The sequence below is a fragment of the Ursus americanus genome, unplaced genomic scaffold (assembly GCF_024610735.1).
Source record: "Ursus americanus isolate L20-20 unplaced genomic scaffold, mUrsAme1.1.p SCAF_168, whole genome shotgun sequence".
Lineage (NCBI taxonomy): Eukaryota > Metazoa > Chordata > Mammalia > Carnivora > Ursidae > Ursus > Ursus americanus.
In genome coordinates this window covers 48,167-71,514 of record NW_028273750.1, presented here as the reverse complement: position 1 = coordinate 71,514, position 23,348 = coordinate 48,167, and the positions used below count along the sequence as shown (strand labels likewise).

Genomic DNA, 23,348 nt, shown 5'->3' with positions numbered 1-23,348 from the left:
CCCGACAGGCGCCATGTCCCTGGGTCGGAGGAGTGAGCTCTGGCAGCTGGAGGAAGACCCAGTCCCGGCCCAGAGCCTGGTGGAGGCACAGCTGTCCGGGGCTGGGGAGGAGGGGGGCCCATGTCCCTCCTCCTCAGCCTCTGCCTCCTCCCAGTCCAGCCCCTCTCGCATCTCCTGCTCTGCCCTGTTTCTGGGCCCTCCGGAGGAGGGGTCTGCTGCTGGGGGCCCGAGTGCTCCCCAGAGCCCTCAGAGTGCCTGCCCCTCCCCCACTGGCCTGGCAGCCACTGCATGGGGCCAGCCCCACCATGGCTCCAGCAGCCCAGATGAGGAGGGGTCGAGCGGCTGGGAGGAGCCCGAGGAAGCCCAGCCCCTGCTCCAGGACACACTCCAGGGGAAGGCTGCTGACCTGGTGGCGTTCCTGGTGCTCAAGTATCTCACCCAGCAGCGCACCAGCCAGGCAGAGATGCTGGAGGTGGTCGGCAACGACTACCAGGACGCCTTCCCCGTGATCTTCGGCCAAGCGTCCGAGTGCATGCGGCTGGTCTTTGGCGTGGATGTGAAGGAGGTGGACCCCAGCGACCACTCCTACGTCCTGGTCACCGTCCTGGGCCTCACCTGCGGTGGGCTGCCGAGCGGTGAGCAGGGCATGCCCAAGACCGGCCTCCTGGTGGTGCTCTTGGGGGTGATCGTCCTGGAGGGCGACTGTGCCCCGGAGGAGAAGGTGTGGGAAGTGCTGGGGGTCATGGGGGTGTACGCCAGCAGGGAGCACGTCATCTACGGGGAGCCCAGGGAGCTCCTCACCAATGTCTGGGTGCAGGAAGGGTACGTGGAGTACCGGCAGGTGCCCGGCAGCGACCCTGCCCGCTACGAGTTCCTGTGGGGTCCCAGGGCCTATGCTGAAACCAGCAAGTTCCAAGTGCTGGAGTATTTGCTGCGGGTCAGTCGCGGGCCGCAGCCTTCGTCCCTGGCCCTGTGTGAAGAGTCTGTGAGCGATGAGGAAGAGGGGGCCTGAGCCCCAGGGGTGGCCAGGCCCTTTCCAGGCTTTGGTGGGGCCAACAGATTCTCCTGCGGGATGCTGGGCGGGAAGTGAGGCTGCTTGCTGGTTCTTTCCTGTTACTGTGTGTGTGTGTGTGTGTGTGTGTGTGTGTGTGTGTGTGTGTGTGAAGACGCAGCCCTGGGCTTTCTAAGGAGTGCAGGGCCAAGGAGGGTTGGGAGAAGAAAGCTGGGCAAGGAGCCTCCTTGGGGGGGATGGGAGGGGGCTGTTCTCTGTGATGACTCCCACATGCAGAGCTTGGTGTCCTCGAGGAAGCTCTCCAGTGGGGTTCCTAGGCATAGAAGGTTTCATCCGCTTCGGCGGCTGAGTGTGTGAGTGACATCCGCCCCCCCCCACACACACACACAACATTTGTCCTTACCCAGTTCAAGAGTTAAGAGTTTTGTCATGTCCTGGAAACCAGGTGGGACCCCTTGCCTCCTTCTTTGGGCTCTGGACCAAAATCACAGGGCATTGGTCTAAGGATGGGTTGAAAAGGTGAAAAAAGGAAGAGTGAAGTGATGGGGTCAGGAAATAGAGAAATAAAAGGGAAAGTTTGTTGGTTCTTGCTTCTGATGCTTTGCTGTCTGTCACTGTGCAAATGCTAAAGGCACACGCAGATGTGCGCTCCTGCATTGGCTTGGTTCTTCAAGAAAGGAGGAGAAACCTCCTGTCAGCGCAGAGGGAGCCCTGCTCGCCTTGATTGCCAGCCAGTGGCTGAGCTCTGCTCTCTGGAAGGCACTGTGGGTGAGCAGTGAGGACACCAGGAGAAGCAGGACACGTCCCAGGCATAGGGGACTGTGTCCAGCAGCCGCAGTGTTGGCAGGAAGGTGGGGAGGGGTGCCCTGAGCCCTGCAGAAGAAGGGGAAGCAGGGTGACGGGGTGTGGCTCCCGGGGCGAGCACTGCAGTGCAAATGCCCCTGGCCCGGCCTGGGTGTCTGGGGAGACCAGAGGGGCGCCGTGATGGCTTCTGTGCAGCTGGTCACCAGGAACCTGCGTGGTGACAGTAGCCAGACTCCACTCTCTGCCTCCCTGTTAAGGAAGTGGTGGGGTGGGTGCGAGACTGGTTGTGAGGCGGACAGGCTCCAACCCTGCCTGCCTGAGTCCAGGTAAGGAGACCAGGGAGGACCGGGGGACCCCGGCCCTGCCCGTTCCCCTCTCCTCCCCCACCTACCCCCTCGCCGGAACCCATCGCCGCCCGACGTGCTGGCGGCCCTAGGGGACCCCTTCCTAAGGGGTCCGGAAGTGACGAGCTCCGACTTCCGCCTCAGAGCTCTGAGAGCGGCGACGACCTCCGCGTGAGGGAGGCGGGATCTTGGTCAGCTGAGGCGAGGCGTGCAGGTAGACCCACCCGTGAGGGAGCACACTGGGGGTGGGGGTGGGGGTGGGGGTAGGGCGCCCAGGAGCCAGGTGGCCCCTGCCGGTAGCCCCGAGAAACCGCGGGCAGGGGCAGCGTCGTCCGGCTGCACCCCTCCCGCCGGGGCCCAGGACAGTGGCCACAGGTCCCCAGAGGGACGGGCCCAGGCCCTCCCTGGAGCGGGTGGTGGGACCTGAGGGAGAACTGTGCGGCCCACCCTCCCCCGCTTCGGTCCAGGCACTGGGTTCCTGGCGCGGCCGGGCCCTGGGGGTCCCTAGGGAGGGTGGCCACAGAGGGCGTCTGGTGAAATGCACCTCGGGGGTCTGAGGGAGCTTAGGACCTTGGTCAGAGCGGAAGGATGCCAGGTCGGGAAGGGGCAGGGGCAGAGGCAGGCCCAGGGAGTCCAGGTAGGGACCGCGTGGGGACGGATCGGGGGCAGGACCCACGGACATAGAAGCCGGGGACAGAGGGGACCTCAGCGCGGTCGGGCCCCAGGGTCAGACCGGGAAGGCCCCTGGGAGGGATAGGGACACATGGCCGATGGGGCGGGACTGGTGCATCCAGGTCTCCGGAGAGACTGGGGGCCTTGGTGGAAGGACCAGGGACTCCCTCAGGTGGGCAAGGGGAGGACCCAGGTCCTACTGGGCGTCGTGGTGAGGATACAGAGGGAGGACTGCGGGACACTAGACACCAGCAGTCAGGGAAGGTCCACCGGGGGGGGGGGAGGGGAAGGTGGGTCCACGTGGTGAGTCAGGAGTTCCACATACGGGTCTCTGAGAGACTAAAGGCCTGATGGAAGGAGCGGATGCTCAGGTAGGCAGAAGGGAGGGCCCAGGTCCTGCTGGGCATCGTGGTGAGGATGCAGAGGGAGGACTGCAGGTCGCTGGACCCCAGCAGAGTCAGTCATAGAAGATACATGGGCGGGCGGCGGCGGGGGCAATGCGCGGGGGGGGGGGGGCGCGGATGGGAACACGTGGTGAGTCTGGACTTCCGCATACGGGTCTCTGAGAGATTAAACGCCTGATGGAGGGAGCCAAAGCTCAGGTGGGCAGAGGGGAGGGTCCTGGCGCGAATCGAGAGGAGACCAGGGATGAACCATAATGGAGGACAGAGGGGACCCTGGCAGAAGTCCGCCTAGGATGGCAGTCTAGGGAGCCTACCGGGCGGGATGGAACACGCCGCCACTGGGGCCGGACTTCGGCAACGTGGTCTCCTGAGAGAATGGGGGCCTCGGAGGAAGAAGTCTGTCTTCCATCCGGTGGACAGAGGGGAGGGCCCAGGTCCTGCTGGGCTTCAATGTGAGGATGCAGAGGGAGGACTGAGAGACCCTGGTTCCTAGCACAGGGTTTCTATGAAGGCCCCTGGTGCGGGATGGGAAAACGTGGTGAGTCTTGACTTCTGCATCTGGGTGTCCGAGTGATAAAGGGCCTGTCGTAAGGAGCAGATCTCAGGTCTTTAGAGGCGAGGGCCCAGGCGCTTATGGGAGTCAAGGTATGAACCCTGAGGGAGGACAGAGGGGAACTCACAGAGGTCAGGCCCTAGTGTCAGTCCAGGAAGGCCCCTGGGCGCGATGGGGAAACGAGGCCAGTGTGGCTGGACTGGTGCATCCGGGTCTCCCGAGAGACTGGGGACCTGGTGAAAGGAGCCAATGCTCAGGTGGGCAGAGGGGAGACCCCATGGCCTGCTGGGCTTCATGCTGAGGATGCAGAGGGAAGACTGAAGGACGCTGGACCCCAGCACAGAGGCAGTGAGGGAAGGTCCGTGCAGGGGGGATTGGAGGTGGTGAGTCAGGACTTTTGCATCCCCAGTGTCAGAGACCCTGGGGGCCTGGGTGGAAGGAGCAGGGCCTCCCTCCGGTGTGCAGAGGAGAGGGCCTAGGCAGTAACCCGAGTCAAGCTATGAACTCTGAGGGAGGACAGAGATCTCCCAGGGGTGGGGCCATAGTGTCAGTCCAGGAAGATCCCTGGGGGCCATGGGGATGCATAGCGAGCCTGCAGATCCGATTCTGGGTCTCAGGAGTCAGGAGGCATGCGGTAAGGAGCACGGCCTCAGGTCGGAAGGCTGGGAGGGCCCAGCTTCTGTCGGGAGTCAAGGTGAGGACCAGAGGGAGGACAGAGGGACCCTGGGCCCAGTAGGGAATCAGTCCTGGGAGGCCCTTGAGTGGGACAAGCATGACATGAGGCGTGTCCTGACTTCGGCTCTGGGTCCCAGAGACACTGAGAGCTTGTTGTAAGGAGCGGCCTTCAGATGCAGGGATGAAGGCACTGGCCATCCAGGGAGTGCAGGTGGGCAATAGAGGATAGGCCTAAGTGACCCGAAGGAACCCATCTCAGGGAATCCCTGGCCTTTGTTGCCTGATGTGCCATCCAGGATCGTTTCCCATGGTTCTCAGGGCAGCGAGGGCTTTGGTCTGAGGGAACAGGCCTGGAGACAGCAGAGAGAGGAACACAAGATGTGCTGAGGCTCAAGCTAAGATCCCTGAGGGAGGACTCAGGGAGGGACCTGGACTCCAGAACAGGGACAGCGCACTGAAACCTGCCCCTGCTGTCAGCCCTGTGAGGCGTGTTTGTGCCAAGTCCACAGGCAGTGTGTCAGGATGTCCGCATCCAGGTCTGACAGAAGCGGGGGCCATGGTTTAAAAAACGAGGGGCAGGGGCTAATGGGACTGGATGCGAGGACCCGGTGGGAGGACATGAGCGACCCTGAACCCCAGAACAGCATCAGGCCTGGGAAGCCCCTGAGCGGGAAGAGGACAAGTGGCATGTCCAGACTTCCACATCCGGGTCATAGAGCGTCTGGGGGTTCGGGTAAGAGGCAGATCAGGGTCAGCAGCAGGGAAGGTCAAATCCTCCCGAAGTCAAGGCGAGAACCCTCAGGGAGAACTGCGTGGACCCTGGACCCCAGAACAGAGTCACCGACGGGAGGCCATAGGGCAGCTGTCACACCCCCACATTTGGCCTTGGATCTCACGGATGCGTGGGGCTGTCAGAGGGGAAAGGACTGGGGACAGCACAGGGCAGTCCCGAGGGATGCAGGGTGAGCGTTGAGGACCTTAGAGCCTAAAACAGACAGTGATTTTGTTGCCCGTGGGCTCCTTCTTGGATGTCCCCCAAGCTGGGGGGAACATCTGAAGTGTTCTTGACTTCTGCACCCAGGGTCTGAGGGAGGTGAGAGCCTTGGTCTGAGGATTGTGGCCTCAGGTCAGCAGAGGGTGGAGCCCCAAGACTCTGAGGGAGGACTGAGCAGACCCCCACGCAGACACAGGGGTCCCAAATGAAGTCCTGCCCCGGTGGCCAGTCCTGCGAGGCCAGGCTGGGAGTCAAGAAAAGTAAGCACCCCACTTTCTCCCCTGGGTCTCCGCGGGGTGGTGGCGTTGTTCTGCAGGATGCATGCTGAGGATAGGAGAAGGGATAGTTCCAGCACCTGCCGAACGTAAACGTGAGCACCTTAGGGACAAAGAGTGGACTCCTGCCCCTGGACAGAGGGACCAACCCCCGATCTGAGCTCCTTGTGAATTGGGTGGGGTGCAGGGGGAGGGCGTGGATTGCTGCATCCGCACCCTTCTCTCCCAGCTCTCAGGCACGAGAGGACCATGCTGGGAGAGGTCTCAGTCAGGTCATCTGAGGAAGCCCTCCTGGGAGACACACAGGAGTCCCTGGTACTGCCAAGAATCCATGTGGGGACCCCTGAGAGAGGAGGGGCTGGGTCCGAACCCACCCCTCAGGAAAAGGAGGAGATGGCCTAGAAATCTGGCCAGGCCCTACCTGAGAACCCTGGGAACCCTGGGTGGAGCCTGTTGGGCTGAGCCCCTCCTCCTCTCCAGATCCCTGGTCTCAGGGAGGGGAGGGCCTGGGCCTGGGCCTGAGGGTCTGGACTCTAGTCAGTGGGGGAGGCAGGGACCTTGGCCCTGGCCCTGGCCCTGGTGGGGATGGAGGTGAGAAATGAGGGCATGCCTCCCACAGCAGGATCCCTAGGGACCAGGCTTGCCCTGCTACTTCTCTCAGCCATGGGGAGACAGGAAATGGTGGGCTAATTGATTTTTCCCTCTGGCGTCCTCCGGAGATGAGGCCTCAGCACAGGGCGGGTGAGAGTTTTCCCAGGCCTTCCGTGGGGTCAAGGTATCGACCAAGAGGCACACCCATCCCAGCACAGATGGAACCCCGAGCCTGGCCATCCCTGGACATCCGTGACAAGCCCTGTGGACCTTTGGCAGTTGTGGCCAGATGTGGGCCTCCTAGCTTACCTTCTGTGGAGTCTCAGGGCTGCGTGGCCTTGCTGTGATCCTTTGGCCTCAGTCCCACGTTGGGTGGGGCCCAGGCTCTGGCAGGGGAAATAGCCGCCTCTTGAGAGGCCAAGGAGGGGACCACCCAGCCTGGACTGGTGGGGACCTCACAGAGTCCGACCCAGCCCTCCTGTCTGCACCCTGAGGTGCCCCTCCCTTTCTCCTCCAGGGGCTTCAAGAACTCAGAGTCGAGGTCTCTGCCTGAGGCAGGAGTCCCTAAGGTCACAGAGCAGGGGAGGCGCAGGGGAGTGCCACAGGTCAAGGTGAGGACCCAGGGGCTTGCCCTTCCCATCCTCTCCTAAGCAGGAAGCAGCCCACTGTCAGCTCTGGGACCTCAGGCCTCTGCAGGCCGGCTGGACTCTGAGGAGCCATCCCACCTCTGTCTTCAGGTTCAGCCCGACAGGCGCCATGTCCCTGGGTCGGAGGAGTGAGCTCTGGCAGCTGGAGGAAGACCCAGTCCCGGCCCAGAGCCTGGTGGAGGCACAGCTGTCCGGGGCTGGGGAGGAGGGGGGCCCATGTCCCTCCTCCTCAGCCTCTGCCTCCTCCCAGTCCAGCCCCTCTCGCATCTCCTGCTCTGCCCTGTTTCTGGGCCCTCCGGAGGAGGGGTCTGCTGCTGGGGGCCCGAGTGCTCCCCAGAGCCCTCAGAGTGCCTGCCCCTCCCCCACTGGCCTGGCAGCCACTGCATGGGGCCAGCCCCACCATGGCTCCAGCAGCCCAGATGAGGAGGGGTCGAGCGGCTGGGAGGAGCCCGAGGAAGCCCAGCCCCTGCTCCAGGACACACTCCAGGGGAAGGCTGCTGACCTGGTGGCGTTCCTGGTGCTCAAGTATCTCACCCAGCAGCGCACCAGCCAGGCAGAGATGCTGGAGGTGGTCGGCAACGACTACCAGGACGCCTTCCCCGTGATCTTCGGCCAAGCGTCCGAGTGCATGCGGCTGGTCTTTGGCGTGGATGTGAAGGAGGTGGACCCCAGCGACCACTCCTACGTCCTGGTCACCGTCCTGGGCCTCACCTGCGGTGGGCTGCCGAGCGGTGAGCAGGGCATGCCCAAGACCGGCCTCCTGGTGGTGCTCTTGGGGGTGATCGTCCTGGAGGGCGACTGTGCCCCGGAGGAGAAGGTGTGGGAAGTGCTGGGGGTCATGGGGGTGTACGCCAGCAGGGAGCACGTCATCTACGGGGAGCCCAGGGAGCTCCTCACCAATGTCTGGGTGCAGGAAGGGTACGTGGAGTACCGGCAGGTGCCCGGCAGCGACCCTGCCCGCTACGAGTTCCTGTGGGGTCCCAGGGCCTATGCTGAAACCAGCAAGTTCCAAGTGCTGGAGTATTTGCTGCGGGTCAGTCGCGGGCCGCAGCCTTCGTCCCTGGCCCTGTGTGAAGAGTCTGTGAGCGATGAGGAAGAGGGGGCCTGAGCCCCAGGGGTGGCCAGGCCCTTTCCAGGCTTTGGTGGGGCCAACAGATTCTCCTGCGGGATGCTGGGCGGGAAGTGAGGCTGCTTGCTGGTTCTTTCCTGTTACTGTGTGTGTGTGTGTGTGTGTGTGTGTGTGTGTGTGTGTGAAGACGCAGCCCTGGGCTTTCTAAGGAGTGCAGGGCCAAGGAGGGTTGGGAGAAGAAAGCTGGGCAAGGAGCCTCCTTGGGGGGGATGGGAGGGGGCTGTTCTCTGTGATGACTCCCACATGCAGAGCTTGGTGTCCTCGAGGAAGCTCTCCAGTGGGGTTCCTAGGCATAGAAGGTTTCATCCGCTTCGGCGGCTGAGTGTGTGAGTGACATCCGCCCCCCCCCACACACACACACAACATTTGTCCTTACCCAGTTCAAGAGTTAAGAGTTTTGTCATGTCCTGGAAACCAGGTGGGACCCCTTGCCTCCTTCTTTGGGCTCTGGACCAAAATCACAGGGCATTGGTCTAAGGATGGGTTGAAAAGGTGAAAAAAGGAAGAGTGAAGTGATGGGGTCAGGAAATAGAGAAATAAAAGGGAAAGTTTGTTGGTTCTTGCTTCTGATGCTTTGCTGTCTGTCACTGTGCAAATGCTAAAGGCACACGCAGATGTGCGCTCCTGCATTGGCTTGGTTCTTCAAGAAAGGAGGAGAAACCTCCTGTCAGCGCAGAGGGAGCCCTGCTCGCCTTGATTGCCAGCCAGTGGCTGAGCTCTGCTCTCTGGAAGGCACTGTGGGTGAGCAGTGAGGACACCAGGAGAAGCAGGACACGTCCCAGGCATAGGGGACTGTGTCCAGCAGCCGCAGTGTTGGCAGGAAGGTGGGGAGGGGTGCCCTGAGCCCTGCAGAAGAAGGGGAAGCAGGGTGACGGGGTGTGGCTCCCGGGGCGAGCACTGCAGTGCAAATGCCCCTGGCCCGGCCTGGGTGTCTGGGGAGACCAGAGGGGCGCCGTGATGGCTTCTGTGCAGCTGGTCACCAGGAACCTGCGTGGTGACAGTAGCCAGACTCCACTCTCTGCCTCCCTGTTAAGGAAGTGGTGGGGTGGGTGCGAGACTGGTTGTGAGGCGGACAGGCTCCAACCCTGCCTGCCTGAGTCCAGGTAAGGAGACCAGGGAGGACCGGGGGACCCCGGCCCTGCCCGTTCCCCTCTCCTCCCCCACCTACCCCCTCGCCGGAACCCATCGCCGCCCGACGTGCTGGCGGCCCTAGGGGACCCCTTCCTAAGGGGTCCGGAAGTGACGAGCTCCGACTTCCGCCTCAGAGCTCTGAGAGCGGCGACGACCTCCGCGTGAGGGAGGCGGGATCTTGGTCAGCTGAGGCGAGGCGTGCAGGTAGACCCACCCGTGAGGGAGCACACTGGGGGTGGGGGTGGGGGTGGGGGGTAGGGCGCCCAGGAGCCAGGTGGCCCCTGCCGGTAGCCCCGAGAAACCGCGGGCAGGGGCAGCGTCGTCCGGCTGCACCCCTCCCGCCGGGGCCCAGGACAGTGGCCACAGGTCCCCAGAGGGACGGGCCCAGGCCCTCCCTGGAGCGGGTGGTGGGACCTGAGGGAGAACTGTGCGGCCCACCCTCCCCCGCTTCGGTCCAGGCACTGGGTTCCTGGCGCGGCCGGGCCCTGGGGGTCCCTAGGGAGGGTGGCCACAGAGGGCGTCTGGTGAAATGCACCTCGGGGGTCTGAGGGAGCTTAGGACCTTGGTCAGAGCGGAAGGATGCCAGGTCGGGAAGGGGCAGGGGCAGAGGCAGGCCCAGGGAGTCCAGGTAGGGACCGCGTGGGGACGGATCGGGGGCAGGACCCACGGACATAGAAGCCGGGGACAGAGGGGACCTCAGCGCGGTCGGGCCCCAGGGTCAGACCGGGAAGGCCCCTGGGAGGGATAGGGACACATGGCCGATGGGGCGGGACTGGTGCATCCAGGTCTCCGGAGAGACTGGGGGCCTTGGTGGAAGGACCAGGGACTCCCTCAGGTGGGCAAGGGGAGGACCCAGGTCCTACTGGGCGTCGTGGTGAGGATACAGAGGGAGGACTGCGGGACACTAGACACCAGCAGTCAGGGAAGGTCCACCGGGGGGGGGGAGGGGAAGGTGGGTCCACGTGGTGAGTCAGGAGTTCCACATACGGGTCTCTGAGAGACTAAAGGCCTGATGGAAGGAGCGGATGCTCAGGTAGGCAGAAGGGAGGGCCCAGGTCCTGCTGGGCATCGTGGTGAGGATGCAGAGGGAGGACTGCAGGTCGCTGGACCCCAGCAGAGTCAGTCATAGAAGATACATGGGCGGGCGGCGGCGGGGGCAATGCGCGGGGGGGGGGGGGGCGCGGATGGGAACACGTGGTGAGTCTGGACTTCCGCATACGGGTCTCTGAGAGATTAAACGCCTGATGGAGGGAGCCAAAGCTCAGGTGGGCAGAGGGGAGGGTCCTGGCGCGAATCGAGAGGAGACCAGGGATGAACCATAATGGAGGACAGAGGGGACCCTGGCAGAAGTCCGCCTAGGATGGCAGTCTAGGGAGCCTACCGGGCGGGATGGAACACGCCGCCACTGGGGCCGGACTTCGGCAACGTGGTCTCCTGAGAGAATGGGGGCCTCGGAGGAAGAAGTCTGTCTTCCATCCGGTGGACAGAGGGGAGGGCCCAGGTCCTGCTGGGCTTCAATGTGAGGATGCAGAGGGAGGACTGAGAGACCCTGGTTCCTAGCACAGGGTTTCTATGAAGGCCCCTGGTGCGGGATGGGAAAACGTGGTGAGTCTTGACTTCTGCATCTGGGTGTCCGAGTGATAAAGGGCCTGTCGTAAGGAGCAGATCTCAGGTCTTTAGAGGCGAGGGCCCAGGCGCTTATGGGAGTCAAGGTATGAACCCTGAGGGAGGACAGAGGGGAACTCACAGAGGTCAGGCCCTAGTGTCAGTCCAGGAAGGCCCCTGGGCGCGATGGGGAAACGAGGCCAGTGTGGCTGGACTGGTGCATCCGGGTCTCCCGAGAGACTGGGGACCTGGTGAAAGGAGCCAATGCTCAGGTGGGCAGAGGGGAGACCCCATGGCCTGCTGGGCTTCATGCTGAGGATGCAGAGGGAAGACTGAAGGACGCTGGACCCCAGCACAGAGGCAGTGAGGGAAGGTCCGTGCAGGGGGGATTGGAGGTGGTGAGTCAGGACTTTTGCATCCCCAGTGTCAGAGACCCTGGGGGCCTGGGTGGAAGGAGCAGGGCCTCCCTCCGGTGTGCAGAGGAGAGGGCCTAGGCAGTAACCCGAGTCAAGCTATGAACTCTGAGGGAGGACAGAGATCTCCCAGGGGTGGGGCCATAGTGTCAGTCCAGGAAGATCCCTGGGGGCCATGGGGATGCATAGCGAGCCTGCAGATCCGATTCTGGGTCTCAGGAGTCAGGAGGCATGCGGTAAGGAGCACGGCCTCAGGTCGGAAGGCTGGGAGGGCCCAGCTTCTGTCGGGAGTCAAGGTGAGGACCAGAGGGAGGACAGAGGGACCCTGGGCCCAGTAGGGAATCAGTCCTGGGAGGCCCTTGAGTGGGACAAGCATGACATGAGGCGTGTCCTGACTTCGGCTCTGGGTCCCAGAGACACTGAGAGCTTGTTGTAAGGAGCGGCCTTCAGATGCAGGGATGAAGGCACTGGCCATCCAGGGAGTGCAGGTGGGCAATAGAGGACAGGCCTAAGTGACCCGAAGGAACCCATCTCAGGGAATCCCTGGCCTTTGTTGCCTGATGTGCCATCCAGGATCGTTTCCCATGGTTCTCAGGGCAGCGAGGGCTTTGGTCTGAGGGAACAGGCCTGGAGACAGCAGAGAGAGGAACACAAGATGTGCTGAGGCTCAAGCTAAGATCCCTGAGGGAGGACTCAGGGAGGGACCTGGACTCCAGAACAGGGACAGCGCACTGAAACCTGCCCCTGCTGTCAGCCCTGTGAGGCGTGTTTGTGCCAAGTCCACAGGCAGTGTGTCAGGATGTCCGCATCCAGGTCTGACAGAAGCGGGGGCCATGGTTTAAAAAACGAGGGGCAGGGGCTAATGGGACTGGATGCGAGGACCCGGTGGGAGGACATGAGCGACCCTGAACCCCAGAACAGCATCAGGCCTGGGAAGCCCCTGAGCGGGAAGAGGACAAGTGGCATGTCCAGACTTCCACATCCGGGTCATAGAGCGTCTGGGGGTTCGGGTAAGAGGCAGATCAGGGTCAGCAGCAGGGAAGGTCAAATCCTCCCGAAGTCAAGGCGAGAACCCTCAGGGAGAACTGCGTGGACCCTGGACCCCAGAACAGAGTCACCGACGGGAGGCCATAGGGCAGCTGTCACACCCCCACATTTGGCCTTGGATCTCACGGATGCGTGGGGCTGTCAGAGGGGAAAGGACTGGGGACAGCACAGGGCAGTCCCGAGGGATGCAGGGTGAGCGTTGAGGACCTTAGAGCCTAAAACAGACAGTGATTTTGTTGCCCGTGGGCTCCTTCTTGGATGTCCCCCAAGCTGGGGGGAACATCTGAAGTGTTCTTGACTTCTGCACCCAGGGTCTGAGGGAGGTGAGAGCCTTGGTCTGAGGATTGTGGCCTCAGGTCAGCAGAGGGTGGAGCCCCAAGACTCTGAGGGAGGACTGAGCAGACCCCCACGCAGACACAGGGGTCCCAAATGAAGTCCTGCCCCGGTGGCCAGTCCTGCGAGGCCAGGCTGGGAGTCAAGAAAAGTAAGCACCCCACTTTCTCCCCTGGGTCTCCGCGGGGTGGTGGCGTTGTTCTGCAGGATGCATGCTGAGGATAGGAGAAGGGATAGTTCCAGCACCTGCCGAACGTAAACGTGAGCACCTTAGGGACAAAGAGTGGACTCCTGCCCCTGGACAGAGGGACCAACCCCCGATCTGAGCTCCTTGTGAATTGGGTGGGGTGCAGGGGGAGGGCGTGGATTGCTGCGTCCGCACCCTTCTCTCCCAGCTCTCAGGCACGAGAGGACCATGCTGGGAGAGGTCTCAGTCAGGTCATCTGAGGAAGCCCTCCTGGGAGACACACAGGAGTCCCTGGTACTGCCAAGAATCCATGTGGGGACCCCTGAGAGAGGAGGGGCTGGGTCCGAACCCACCCCTCAGGAAAAGGAGGAGATGGCCTAGAAATCTGGCCAGGCCCTACCTGAGAACCCTGGGAACCCTGGGTGGAGCCTGTTGGGCTGAGCCCCTCCTCCTCTCCAGATCCCTGGTCTCAGGGAGGGGAGGGCCTGGGCCTGGGCCTGAGGGTCTGGACTCTAGTCAGTGGGGGAGGCAGGGACCTTGGCCCTGGCCCTGGCCCTGGTGGGGATGGAGGTGAGAAATGAGGGCATGCCTCCCACAGCAGGATCCCTAGGGACCAGGCTTGCCCTGCTACTTCTCTCAGCCATGGGGAGACAGGAAATGGTGGGCTAATTGATTTTTCCCTCTGGCGTCCTCCGGAGATGAGGCCTCAGCACAGGGCGGGTGAGAGTTTTCCCAGGCCTTCCGTGGGGTCAAGGTATCGACCAAGAGGCACACCCATCCCAGCACAGATGGAACCCCGAGCCTGGCCATCCCTGGACATCCGTGACAAGCCCTGTGGACCTTTGGCAGTTGTGGCCAGATGTGGGCCTCCTAGCTTACCTTCTGTGGAGTCTCAGGGCTGCGTGGCCTTGCTGTGATCCTTTGGCCTCAGTCCCACGTTGGGTGGGGCCCAGGCTCTGGCAGGGGAAATAGCCGCCTCTTGAGAGGCCAAGGAGGGGACCACCCAGCCTGGACTGGTGGGGACCTCACAGAGTCCGACCCAGCCCTCCTGTCTGCACCCTGAGGTGCCCCTCCCTTTCTCCTCCAGGGGCTTCAAGAACTCAGAGTCGAGGTCTCTGCCTGAGGCAGGAGTCCCTAAGGTCACAGAGCAGGGGAGGCGCAGGGGAGTGCCACAGGTCAAGGTGAGGACCCAGGGGCTTGCCCTTCCCATCCTCTCCTAAGCAGGAAGCAGCCCACTGTCAGCTCTGGGACCTCAGGCCTCTGCAGGCCGGCTGGACTCTGAGGAGCCATCCCACCTCTGTCTTCAGGTTCAGCCCGACAGGCGCCATGTCCCTGGGTCGGAGGAGTGAGCTCTGGCAGCTGGAGGAAGACCCAGTCCCGGCCCAGAGCCTGGTGGAGGCACAGCTGTCCGGGGCTGGGGAGGAGGGGGGCCCATGTCCCTCCTCCTCAGCCTCTGCCTCCTCCCAGTCCAGCCCCTCTCGCATCTCCTGCTCTGCCCTGTTTCTGGGCCCTCCGGAGGAGGGGTCTGCTGCTGGGGGCCCGAGTGCTCCCCAGAGCCCTCAGAGTGCCTGCCCCTCCCCCACTGGCCTGGCAGCCACTGCATGGGGCCAGCCCCACCATGGCTCCAGCAGCCCAGATGAGGAGGGGTCGAGCGGCTGGGAGGAGCCCGAGGAAGCCCAGCCCCTGCTCCAGGACACACTCCAGGGGAAGGCTGCTGACCTGGTGGCGTTCCTGGTGCTCAAGTATCTCACCCAGCAGCGCACCAGCCAGGCAGAGATGCTGGAGGTGGTCGGCAACGACTACCAGGACGCCTTCCCCGTGATCTTCGGCCAAGCGTCCGAGTGCATGCGGCTGGTCTTTGGCGTGGATGTGAAGGAGGTGGACCCCAGCGACCACTCCTACGTCCTGGTCACCGTCCTGGGCCTCACCTGCGGTGGGCTGCCGAGCGGTGAGCAGGGCATGCCCAAGACCGGCCTCCTGGTGGTGCTCTTGGGGGTGATCGTCCTGGAGGGCGACTGTGCCCCGGAGGAGAAGGTGTGGGAAGTGCTGGGGGTCATGGGGGTGTACGCCAGCAGGGAGCACGTCATCTACGGGGAGCCCAGGGAGCTCCTCACCAATGTCTGGGTGCAGGAAGGGTACGTGGAGTACCGGCAGGTGCCCGGCAGCGACCCTGCCCGCTACGAGTTCCTGTGGGGTCCCAGGGCCTATGCTGAAACCAGCAAGTTCCAAGTGCTGGAGTATTTGCTGCGGGTCAGTCGCGGGCCGCAGCCTTCGTCCCTGGCCCTGTGTGAAGAGTCTGTGAGCGATGAGGAAGAGGGGGCCTGAGCCCCAGGGGTGGCCAGGCCCTTTCCAGGCTTTGGTGGGGCCAACAGATTCTCCTGCGGGATGCTGGGCGGGAAGTGAGGCTGCTTGCTGGTTCTTTCCTGTTACTGTGTGTGTGTGTGTGTGTGTGTGTGTGTGTGTGTGTGTGTGTGAAGACGCAGCCCTGGGCTTTCTAAGGAGTGCAGGGCCAAGGAGGGTTGGGAGAAGAAAGCTGGGCAAGGAGCCTCCTTGGGGGGGATGGGAGGGGGCTGTTCTCTGTGATGACTCCCACATGCAGAGCTTGGTGTCCTCGAGGAAGCTCTCCAGTGGGGTTCCTAGGCATAGAAGGTTTCATCCGCTTCGGCGGCTGAGTGTGTGAGTGACATCCGCCCCCCCCCACACACACACACAACATTTGTCCTTACCCAGTTCAAGAGTTAAGAGTTTTGTCATGTCCTGGAAACCAGGTGGGACCCCTTGCCTCCTTCTTTGGGCTCTGGACCAAAATCACAGGGCATTGGTCTAAGGATGGGTTGAAAAGGTGAAAAAAGGAAGAGTGAAGTGATGGGGTCAGGAAATAGAGAAATAAAAGGGAAAGTTTGTTGGTTCTTGCTTCTGATGCTTTGCTGTCTGTCACTGTGCAAATGCTAAAGGCACACGCAGATGTGCGCTCCTGCATTGGCTTGGTTCTTCAAGAAAGGAGGAGAAACCTCCTGTCAGCGCAGAGGGAGCCCTGCTCGCCTTGATTGCCAGCCAGTGGCTGAGCTCTGCTCTCTGGAAGGCACTGTGGGTGAGCAGTGAGGACACCAGGAGAAGCAGGACACGTCCCAGGCATAGGGGACTGTGTCCAGCAGCCGCAGTGTTGGCAGGAAGGTGGGGAGGGGTGCCCTGAGCCCTGCAGAAGAAGGGGAAGCAGGGTGACGGGGTGTGGCTCCCGGGGCGAGCACTGCAGTGCAAATGCCCCTGGCCCGGCCTGGGTGTCTGGGGAGACCAGAGGGGCGCCGTGATGGCTTCTGTGCAGCTGGTCACCAGGAACCTGCGTGGTGACAGTAGCCAGACTCCACTCTCTGCCTCCCTGTTAAGGAAGTGGTGGGGTGGGTGCGAGACTGGTTGTGAGGCGGACAGGCTCCAACCCTGCCTGCCTGAGTCCAGGTAAGGAGACCAGGGAGGACCGGGGGACCCCGGCCCTGCCCGTTCCCCTCTCCTCCCCCACCTACCCCCTCGCCGGAACCCATCGCCGCCCGACGTGCTGGCGGCCCTAGGGGACCCCTTCCTAAGGGGTCCGGAAGTGACGAGGAGCTCCGACTTCCGCCTCAGAGCTCTGAGAGCGGCGACGACCTCCGCGTGAGGGAGGCGGGATCTTGGTCAGCTGAGGCGAGGCGTGCAGGTAGACCCACCCGTGAGGGAGCACACTGGGGGTGGGGGTGGGGGTGGGGCGCCCAGGAGCCAGGTGGCCCCTGCCGGTAGCCCCGAAAGACCGCGGGCAGGGGCAGCGTCGTCCGGCTGCGCCCCTCCCGCCGGGGCCCAGGACAGAGGCCACAGGTCCCCAGAGGGACGGGCCCAGGCCCTCCCTGGAGCGGGTGGTGGGACCTGAGGGAGAACTGTGCGGCCCACCCTCCCCCGCTTCGGTCCAGGCACTGGGTTCCTGGCGCGGCCGGGCCCTGGGGGTCCCTAGGGAGGGTGGCCACAGAGGGCGTCTGGTGAAATGCACCTCGGAGGTCTGAGGGAGCTTAGGACCTTGGTCAGAGCGGAAGGATGCCAGGTCGGGAAGGGGCAGGGGCAGAGGCAGGCCCAGGGAGTCCAGGTAGGGACCGCGTGGGGACGGATCGGGGGCAGGACCCACGGACATAGAAGCCGGGGACAGAGGGGACCTCAGCGCGGTCGGGCCCCAGGGTCAGACCGGGAAGGCCCCTGGGAGGGATAGGGACACATGGCCGATGGGGCGGGACTGGTGCATCCAGGTCTCCCGAGAGAATGGGGGCCTTGGTGGAAGGACCAGGGACTCCCTCAGGTGGGCAAGGGGAGTACCCAGGTCCTACTGGGCGTCGTGGTGAGGATACAGAGGGAGGACTGCGGGACACTAGACACCAGCAGTCAGGGAAGGTCCACCCGGGGGGGGGGAGGGGAAGGTGGATCCACGTGGTGAGTCAGGAGTTCCACATACGGGTATCTGAGAGACTAAAGGCCTGATGGAAGGAGCGGATGCTCAGGTAGGCAGAAGGGAGGGCCCAGGTCCTGCTGGGCATCGTGGTGAGGATGCAGAGGGAGGACTGCAGGTCGCTGGACCCCAGCAGAGTCAGTCATAGAAGATACATGGGCGGGCGGGGGCGGGGGCAATGCGCGGGGGGGGGGGGGGGCTCGGATGGGAACACGTGGTGAGTCTGGACTTCCGCATACGGGTCTCTGAGAGATTAAACGCCTGATGGAGGGAGCCAAAGCTCAGGTGGGCAGAGGGGAGGGTCCTGGCGCGAATCGAGAGGAGACCAGGGATGAACCATAACGGAGGACAGAGGGGACCCTGGCAGAAGTCCGCCTAGGATGGCAGTCTAGGGAGCCTACCGGGCGGGATGGGAACACGCCGCCACTGGGGCCGGACTTTGGCAACGTGGTCTCCTGAGAGAATGGGGGCCTCGGAGGAAGAAGTCTGTCTTCCATCCGGTGGACAGAGGGGAGGGCCTAGGTCCTGCTGCTCTTCAATGTGAGGATGCAGAGGGAGGACTGAGAGACCCTGGTTCCTAGCACAGGGTTTCTATGAAGGCCCCTGGTGCGGGATGGGAACACGTGGTGAGTCTTGACTTCTGCATCTGGGTGTCCGAGTGATAAAGGGCCTGTCGTAAGGAGCAGATCTCAGGTCTTTAGAGGCGAGGGCCCAGGCGCTTATGGGCGTCAAGGTATGAACCCTGAGGGAGGACAGAGGGGAACTCACAGAGGTCAGGCCCTAGTGTCAGTCCAGGAAGGCCCCTGGGCGCGATGGGGAAACGAGGCCAGTGTGGCTGGACTGGTGCATCCGGGTCTCCCGAGAGACTGGGGACCTGGTGAAAGGAGCCAATGCTCAGGTGGGCAGAGGGGAGACCCCATGGCCTGCTGGGCTTCATGCTGAGGATGCAGAGGGAAGACTGAAGGACGCTGGACCCCAGCACAGAGGCAGTGAGGGAAGGTCCGTGCAGGGGGGATTGGAGGTGGTGAGTCAGGACTTTTGCATCCCCAGTGTCAGAGACCCTGGGGGCCTGGGTGGAAGGAGCAGGGCCTCCCTCCGGTGTGCAGAGGAGAGGGCCTAGGCAGTAACCCGAGTCAAGCTATGAACTCTGAGGGAGGACAGAGGAGATCTCCCAGGGGTGGGGCCATAGTGTCAGTCCAGGAAGATCCCTGGGGGCCATGGGGATGCATAGCGAGCCTGCAGATCCGATTCTGGGTCTCAGGAGTCAGGAGGCGTGCGGTAAGGAGCACGGCCTCAGGTCGGAAGGCTGGGAGGGCCCAGCTTCTGTTGGGAGTCAAGGTGAGGACCAGAGGGAGGACAGAGGGACCCTGGGCCCAGTAGGGAATCAGTCCTGGGAGGCCCTTGAGTGGGACAAGCATGACATGAGGCATGTCCTGACTTCGGCTCTGGGTCCCAGAGACACTGAGAGCTTGTTGTAAGGAGCGGCCTTCAGATGCAGGGATGAAGGCACTGGCCATCCAGGGAGTGCAGGTGGGCAATAGAGGACAGGCCTAAGTGACCCGAAGGAACCCATCTCAGGGAATCCCTGGCCTTTGTTGCCTGATGTGCCATCCAGGATCGTTTCCCATGGTTCTCAGGGCAGCGAGGGCTTTGGTCTGAGGGAACAGGCCTGGAGACAGCAGAGAGAGGAACACAAGATGTGCTGAGGCTCAAGCTAAGATCCCTGAGGGAGGACTCAGGGAGGGACCTGGACTCCAGAACAGGGACAGCGCACTGAAACCTGCCCCTGCTGTCAGCCCTGTGAGGCGTGTTTGTGCCAAGTCCACAGGCAGTGTGTCAGGACGTCCGCATCCAGGTCTGACAGAAGCGGGGGCCATGGTTTAAAAAACGAGGGGCAGGGGCTAATGGGACTGGATGCGAGGACCCGGTGGGAGGACATGAGCGACCCTGAACCCCAGAACAGCATCAGGCCTGGGAAGCCCCTGAGCGGGAAGAGGACAAGTGGCATGTCCAGACTTCCACATCCGGGTCATAGAGCGTCTGGGGGTTCGGGTAAGAGGCAGATCAGGGTCAGCAGCAGGGAAGGTCAAATCCTCCCGAAGTCAAGGCGAGAACCCTCAGGGAGAACTGCGTGGACCCTGGACCCCAGAACAGAGTCACCGACGGGAGGCCATAGGGCAGCTGTCGCACCCCCACATTTGGCCTTGGATCTCACGGATGCGTGGGGCTGTCAGAGGGGAAAGGACTGGGGACAGCACAGGGCAGTCCCCGAGGGATGCAGGGTGAGCGTTGAGGACCTTAGAGCCTAAAACAGACAGTGATTTTGTTGCCCGTGGGCTCCTTCTTGGATGTCCCCCAAGCTGGGGGGAACATCTGAAGTGTTCTTGACTTCTGCACCCAGGGTCTGAGGGAGGTGAGAGCCTTGGTCTGAGGATTGTGGCCTCAGGTCAGCAGAGGGTGGAGCCCCAAGACTCTGAGGGAGGACTGAGCAGACCCCCACGCAGACACAGGGGTCCCAAATGAAGTCCTGCCCCGGTGGCCAGTCCTGCGAGGCCAGGCTGGGAGTCAAGAAAAGTAAGCACCCCACTTTCTCCCCTGGGTCTCCGCGGGGTGGTGGCGTTGTTCTGCAGGATGCATGCTGAGGATAGGAGAAGGGATAGTTCCAGCACCTGCCGAACGTAAACGTGAGCACCTTAGGGACAAAGAGTGGACTCCTGCCCCTGGACAGAGGGACCAACCCCCGATCTGAGCTCCTTGTGAATTGGGTGGGGTGCAGGGGGAGGGCGTGGATTGCTGCGTCCGCACCCTTCTCTCCCAGCTCTCAGGCACGAGAGGACCATGCTGGGAGAGGTCTCAGTCAGGTCATCTGAGGAAGCCCTCCTGGGAGACACACAGGAGTCCCTGGTACTGCCAAGAATCCATGTGGGGACCCCTGAGAGAGGAGGGGCTGGGTCCGAACCCACCCCTCAGGAAAAGGAGGAGATGGCCTAGAAATCTGGCCAGGCCCTACCTGAGAACCCTGGGAACCCTGGGTGGAGCCTGTTGGGCTGAGCCCCTCCTCCTCTCCAGATCCCTGGTCTCAGGGAGGGGAGGGCCTGGGCCTGGGCCTGAGGGTCTGGACTCTAGTCAGTGGGGGAGGCAGGGACCTTGGCCCTGGCCCTGGCCCTGGTGGGGATGGAGGTGAGAAATGAGGGCATGCCTCCCACAGCAGGATCCCTAGGGACCAGGCTTGCCCTGCTACTTCTCTCAGCCATGGGGAGACAGGAAATGGTGGGCTAATTGATTTTTCCCTCTGGCGTCCTCTGGAGATGAGGCCTCAGCACAGGGCGGGTGAGAGTTTTCCCAGGCCTTCCGTGGGGTCAAGGTATCGACCAAGAGGCACACCCATCCCAGCACAGATGGAACCCCGAGCCTGGCCATCCCTGGACATCCGTGACAAGCCCTGTGGACCTTTGGCAGTTGTGGCCAGATGTGGGCCTCCTAGCTTACCTTCTGTGGAGTCTCAGGGCTGCGTGGCCTTGCTGTGATCCTTTGGCCTCAGTCCCACGTTGGGTGGGGCCCAGGCTCTGGCAGGGGAAATAGCCGCCTCTTGAGAGGCCAAGGAGGGGACCACCCAGCCTGGACTGGTGGGGACCTCACAGAGTCCGACCCAGCCCTCCTGTCTGCACCCTGAGGTGCCCCTCCCTTTCTCCTCCAGGGGCTTCAAGAACTCAGAGTCGAGGTCTCTGCCTGAGGCAGGAGTCCCTAAGGTCACAGAGCAGGGGAGGCGCAGGGGAGTGCCACAGGTCAAGGTGAGGACCCAGGGGCTTGCCCTTCCCATCCTCTCCTAAGCAGGAAGCAGCCCACTGTCAGCTCTGGGACCTCAGGCCTCTGCAGGCCGGCTGGACTCTGAGGAGCCATCCCACCTCTGTCTTCAGGTTCAGCCCGACAGGCGCCATGTCCCTGGGTCGGAGGAGTGAGCTCTGGCAGCTGGAGGAAGACCCAGTCCCGGCCCAGAGCCTGGTGGAGGCACAGCTGTCCGGGGCTGGGGAGGAGGGGGGCCCATGTCCCTCCTCCTCAGCCTCTGCCTCCTCCCAGTCCAGCCCCTCTCGCATCTCCTGCTCTGCCCTGTTTCTGGGCCCTCCGGAGGAGGGGTCTGCTGCTGGGGGCCCGAGTGCTCCCCAGAGCCCTCAGAGTGCCTGCCCCTCCCCCACTGGCCTGGCAGCCACTGCATGGGGCCAGCCCCACCATGGCTCCAGCAGCCCAGATGAGGAGGGGTCGAGCGGCTGGGAGGAGCCCGAGGAAGCCCAGCCCCTGCTCCAGGACACACTCCAGGGGAAGGCTGCTGACCTGGTGGCGTTCCTGGTGCTCAAGTATCTCACCCAGCAGCGCACCAGCCAGGCAGAGATGCTGGAGGTGGTCGGCAACGACTACCAGGACGCCTTCCCCGTGATCTTCGGCCAAGCGTCCGAGTGCATGCGGCTGGTCTTTGGCGTGGATGTGAAGGAGGTGGACCCCAGCGACCACTCCTACGTCCTGGTCACCGTCCTGGGCCTCACCTGCGGTGGGCTGCCGAGCGGTGAGCAGGGCATGCCCAAGACCGGCCTCCTGGTGGTGCTCTTGGGGGTGATCGTCCTGGAGGGCGACTGTGCCCCGGAGGAGAAGGTGTGGGAAGTGCTGGGGGTCATGGGGGTGTACGCCAGCAGGGAGCACGTCATCTACGGGGAGCCCAGGGAGCTCCTCACCAATGTCTGGGTGCAGGAAGGGTACGTGGAGTACCGGCAGGTGCCCGGCAGCGACCCTGCCCGCTACGAGTTCCTGTGGGGTCCCAGGGCCTATGCTGAAACCAGCAAGTTCCAAGTGCTGGAGTATTTGCTGCGGGTCAGTCGCGGGCAGCAGCCTTCGTCCCTGGCCCTGTGTGAAGAGTCTGTGAGCGATGAGGAAGAGGGGGCCTGAGCCCCAGGGGTGGCCAGGCCCTTTCCAGGCTTTGGTGGGGCCAACAGATTCTCCTGCGGGATGCTGGGCGGGAAGTGAGGCTGCTTGCTGGTTCTTTCCTGTTACTGTGTGTGTGTGTGTGTGTGTGTGTGTGTGTGTGTGTGTGTGAAGACGCAGCCCTGGGCTTTCTAAGGAGTGCAGGGCCAAGGAGGGTTGGGAGAAGAAAGCTGGGCAAGGAGCCTCCTTGGGGGGGATGGGAGGGGGCTGTTCTCTGTGATGACTCCCACATGCAGAGCTTGGTGTCCTCGAGGAAGCTCTCCAGTGGGGTTCCTAGGCATAGAAGGTTTCATCCGCTTCGGCGGCTGAGTGTGTGAGTGACATCCGCCCCCCCCCCCACACACACAGCATTTGTCCTCACCCAGTTCAAGAGTTAAGAGTTTTGTCATGTCCTGGAAACCAGGTGGGACCCCTTGCCTCCTTCTTTGGGCTCTGGACCAAAATCACAGGGCATCGGTCTAAGGATGGGTTGAAAAGGTGAAAAAAGGAAGAGTGAAGTGATGGGGTCAGGAAATAGAGAAATAAAAGGGAAAGTTTGTTGGTTCTTGCTTCTGATGCTTTGCTGTCTGTCACTGTGCAAATGCTAAAGGCACACGCAGATGTGCGCTCCTGCATTGGCTTGGTTCTTCAAGAAAGGAGGAGAAACCTCCTGTCAGCGCAGAGGGAGCCCTGCTCGCCTTGATTGCCAGCCAGTGGCTGAGCTCTGCTCTCTGGAAGGCACTGTGGGTGAGCAGTGAGGACACCAGGAGAAGCAGGACACGTCCCAGGCATAGGGGACTGTGTCCAGCAGCCGCAGTGTTGGCAGGAAGGTGGGGAGGGGTGCCCTGAGCCCTGCAGAAGAAGGGGAAGCAGGGTGACGGGGTGTGGCTCCCGGGGCGAGCACTGCAGTGCAAATGCCCCTGGCCCGGCCTGGGTGTCTGGGGAGACCAGAGGGGCGCCGTGATGGCTTCTGTGCAGCTGGTCACCAGGAACCTGCGTGGTGACAGTAGCCAGACTCCACTCTCTGCCTCCCTGTTAAGGAAGTGGTGGGGTGGGTGCGAGACTGGTTGTGAGGCGGACAGGCTCCAACCCTGCCTGCCTGAGTCCAGGTAAGGAGACCAGG

The 23,348-nt window shown here is 62.9% G+C and overlaps 4 protein-coding genes across 4 annotated transcripts; all 4 read left to right on the top strand.

The window, feature by feature from the left end:
• Positions 1 to 1,333, top strand: LOC148106653 (melanoma-associated antigen 4-like). Its single transcript, XM_087860598.1, has one exon. The coding sequence runs from the start codon at positions 14 to 16 to the stop codon at positions 1,010 to 1,012; it is 999 nt and encodes a 332-aa protein (XP_087716724.1). The 5' UTR covers positions 1 to 13; the 3' UTR covers positions 1,013 to 1,333.
• Positions 1,334 to 7,067: 5,734 nt separating this feature from the next.
• Positions 7,068 to 8,394, top strand: LOC148106652 (melanoma-associated antigen 4-like). The gene has a single exon (XM_087860597.1). The coding sequence runs from the start codon at positions 7,081 to 7,083 to the stop codon at positions 8,077 to 8,079; it is 999 nt and encodes a 332-aa protein (XP_087716723.1). The 5' UTR covers positions 7,068 to 7,080; the 3' UTR covers positions 8,080 to 8,394.
• A 5,735-nt stretch (positions 8,395 to 14,129) lies between these two features.
• Positions 14,130 to 15,460, top strand: LOC148106651 (melanoma-associated antigen 4-like). Its single transcript, XM_087860586.1, has one exon. It carries the CDS (start codon positions 14,143 to 14,145, stop codon positions 15,139 to 15,141), a length of 999 nt encoding a protein of 332 aa, XP_087716712.1. The 5' UTR covers positions 14,130 to 14,142; the 3' UTR covers positions 15,142 to 15,460.
• Positions 15,461 to 21,198: 5,738 nt separating this feature from the next.
• Positions 21,199 to 22,527, top strand: LOC148106650 (melanoma-associated antigen 4-like). The gene has a single exon (XM_087860589.1). The coding sequence runs from the start codon at positions 21,212 to 21,214 to the stop codon at positions 22,208 to 22,210; it is 999 nt and encodes a 332-aa protein (XP_087716715.1). The 5' UTR covers positions 21,199 to 21,211; the 3' UTR covers positions 22,211 to 22,527.
• The last annotated feature ends 821 nt before the right edge of the window (positions 22,528 to 23,348 follow it).